The sequence below is a fragment of the Microtus ochrogaster genome (genome assembly GCF_000317375.1).
Source record: "Microtus ochrogaster isolate Prairie Vole_2 chromosome 14 unlocalized genomic scaffold, MicOch1.0 chr14_random_2, whole genome shotgun sequence".
Classification (NCBI taxonomy): domain Eukaryota; kingdom Metazoa; phylum Chordata; class Mammalia; order Rodentia; family Cricetidae; genus Microtus; species Microtus ochrogaster.
The window spans coordinates 13,290,881-13,292,801 of record NW_004949097.1 but is presented as its reverse complement, the minus strand read 5'-3'; the positions used below and the strand labels follow the sequence as shown (position 1 = coordinate 13,292,801).

At 50.1% G+C, this 1,921-nt stretch overlaps 1 protein-coding gene across 2 annotated transcripts in view; it reads right to left on the bottom strand.

Annotated features, from left to right (window-relative positions):
• Arntl2 (aryl hydrocarbon receptor nuclear translocator like 2) overlaps positions 1 to 1,921 on the bottom strand; it is a 43,420-nt gene that overhangs the window by 28,098 nt on the left and 13,401 nt on the right. For both annotated transcript variants that reach the window (XM_005364607.3, XM_026787936.1), the window contains exons 3-4: positions 1,110 to 1,267; positions 15 to 94 (exon numbers count right to left, since the gene is read on the bottom strand). In XM_005364607.3, the coding sequence (XP_005364664.2) occupies positions 15 to 94; positions 1,110 to 1,267 (238 nt within the window). The remainder of the gene's footprint in view (positions 1 to 14; positions 95 to 1,109; positions 1,268 to 1,921) is intronic.

The window sequence follows — 1,921 nt, the reverse complement described above, 5'->3', positions numbered from 1 at the left end:
GTGGAGTCACTTACTTTGAGGATCAAGTGACTGAGCTCCTTATCCTGAATAAATGAAGGTCTAGAATTATCTCCTAAGAAAGACTCTGTCACACCTAGAAATAAATAGGCCAAAATTATTGAAAATACAGAGAAAGAAATTTAGTAATTGCTCAGTGTGCACTGTGCACAAGCAGCGGCTGCTATCACAATACAGTGACCCTCCCTCTTTCCTCTTCCTCCTCCCTCCCTCCCTCCCTCCCTCCCTCCCTTCCTTTTCTCCTCTTCCTTTTTTTATTGTTACCTAGGGCCTCCTGTATTTTGGGCTGGCCTTGAGTTCACTATGTAGCCCAGGCTGGCCTCGAACTCCTGATCTTGCCTCCACTTTCTGAGAGCCAGGACCACAGGTGACAGCCACCACACTCAGGTTATGTGGTGCCGAGAACCCAACCTGAGGCTTCCTAGGCTCTAAGCAAACACTCCAGCAACTGAGCTGCCTCCCTGGAGTGTCTCTGCAGCCCAGGCTGACCTTGTACTCATGACAATCCTCCTGCTTCTGACTCCAGATTGCTGAGATTATAGGCGTGAACCACTAAACCTAGCTATTGATTTAATATCCAAATAATACATGGAGAGTAAGAGCTTGAGAGAATAAAATGTACACAAGCCTCAGGAGTGGGTAAAAGAGACTCTCGTTTCTCAACAGACTCATGGAACCCAGATCTCCAAACACAGAAAAGGAAGTCCCAACAACCGCAGTCTGGCAAGGTTGCTGCAGGGTCCACAGAACACCCCTTTCTCCCAAACCCTTGCTTTGGGCTCGGCTTTACAGGCAGAGATCTAAACAGGAACCACTAGGTGGCAGTGTGCATCCGATTCATACTTTGTTTGCTTTGAGACCAGGTCTCCTGGAGCCCAGGCTGGCCTTGAACTACTACTAGTCGGCCAGTCCTGGCCTCCATACTGGGATTTTCGGTGTCTGACAGCCTGTCTTCTCACATGAAGCCAAGGGGTACAATTCTGCAAGGGCGTGGTCAGGTGGACAGACATCACAGCCAGGACCAACCCCAGACTGACAGAGTGCTCTGTATGGAGACCATGATGCCAAACCTGGAGCAGCCCTGTCCTTACCTCTCAGAGACCGCAAGTACTGCACCGCCCTCCTCAGGACAGTGAGCTTGTCCAGTTTCCGGGCCGCGGGGCTGAGTGGAGGGATCATAGAGGACAGCTCCCGAATCAGATGGTTCATCTTGTCTCTCCGCCGCTTTTCCATCTGTCTGTGAGCGTCCCTGACGGGGAGGAAGAACCTCCTTGGCTAATGTTCACCCCTTCGCCCAGAGGCACTTGGGGTGCTGGGGCCCACTGCACTCAGGGTGTGGCTGCCTTTACACAGAAGTCCCCCTCCCTCCTGTAGAACAGCATGTGGCCTCCACACATCAGAGCTGACCAGACACTGCTGTCATCCTCACTTTATTATCCAGCTCCCGATTGTGTCTAGAAAGTGCTCGAGCCCTACTCTGACAGACACCAGCACTGATTCTAGTGTTGTTGTGTGGTTTTTGACCCTAAGTCTTCTGTTCTGAGAATATCATCATCATCACCATCATCATCACCAGCATCGCCATCATCATCATCATCATCATCATCACCATCATCATCATCACCATCATCATCATCATCATCACCACCATCACCACCACCATCATCACCATCATCACCATCATCAACACCATCACCACCACCATCACCATCATCACCATCACCACCACCACCACCATCACCATCATCATCACCATTATCATCACCATCATCATCATCATCATCACCATCATCATCACCATCATCACTATCACCATCACCACCACCATCATCACCATCATCATCACCATCACCACCACCATCATCACCATCATCATCACCATCATCACCATCACCACCACCAT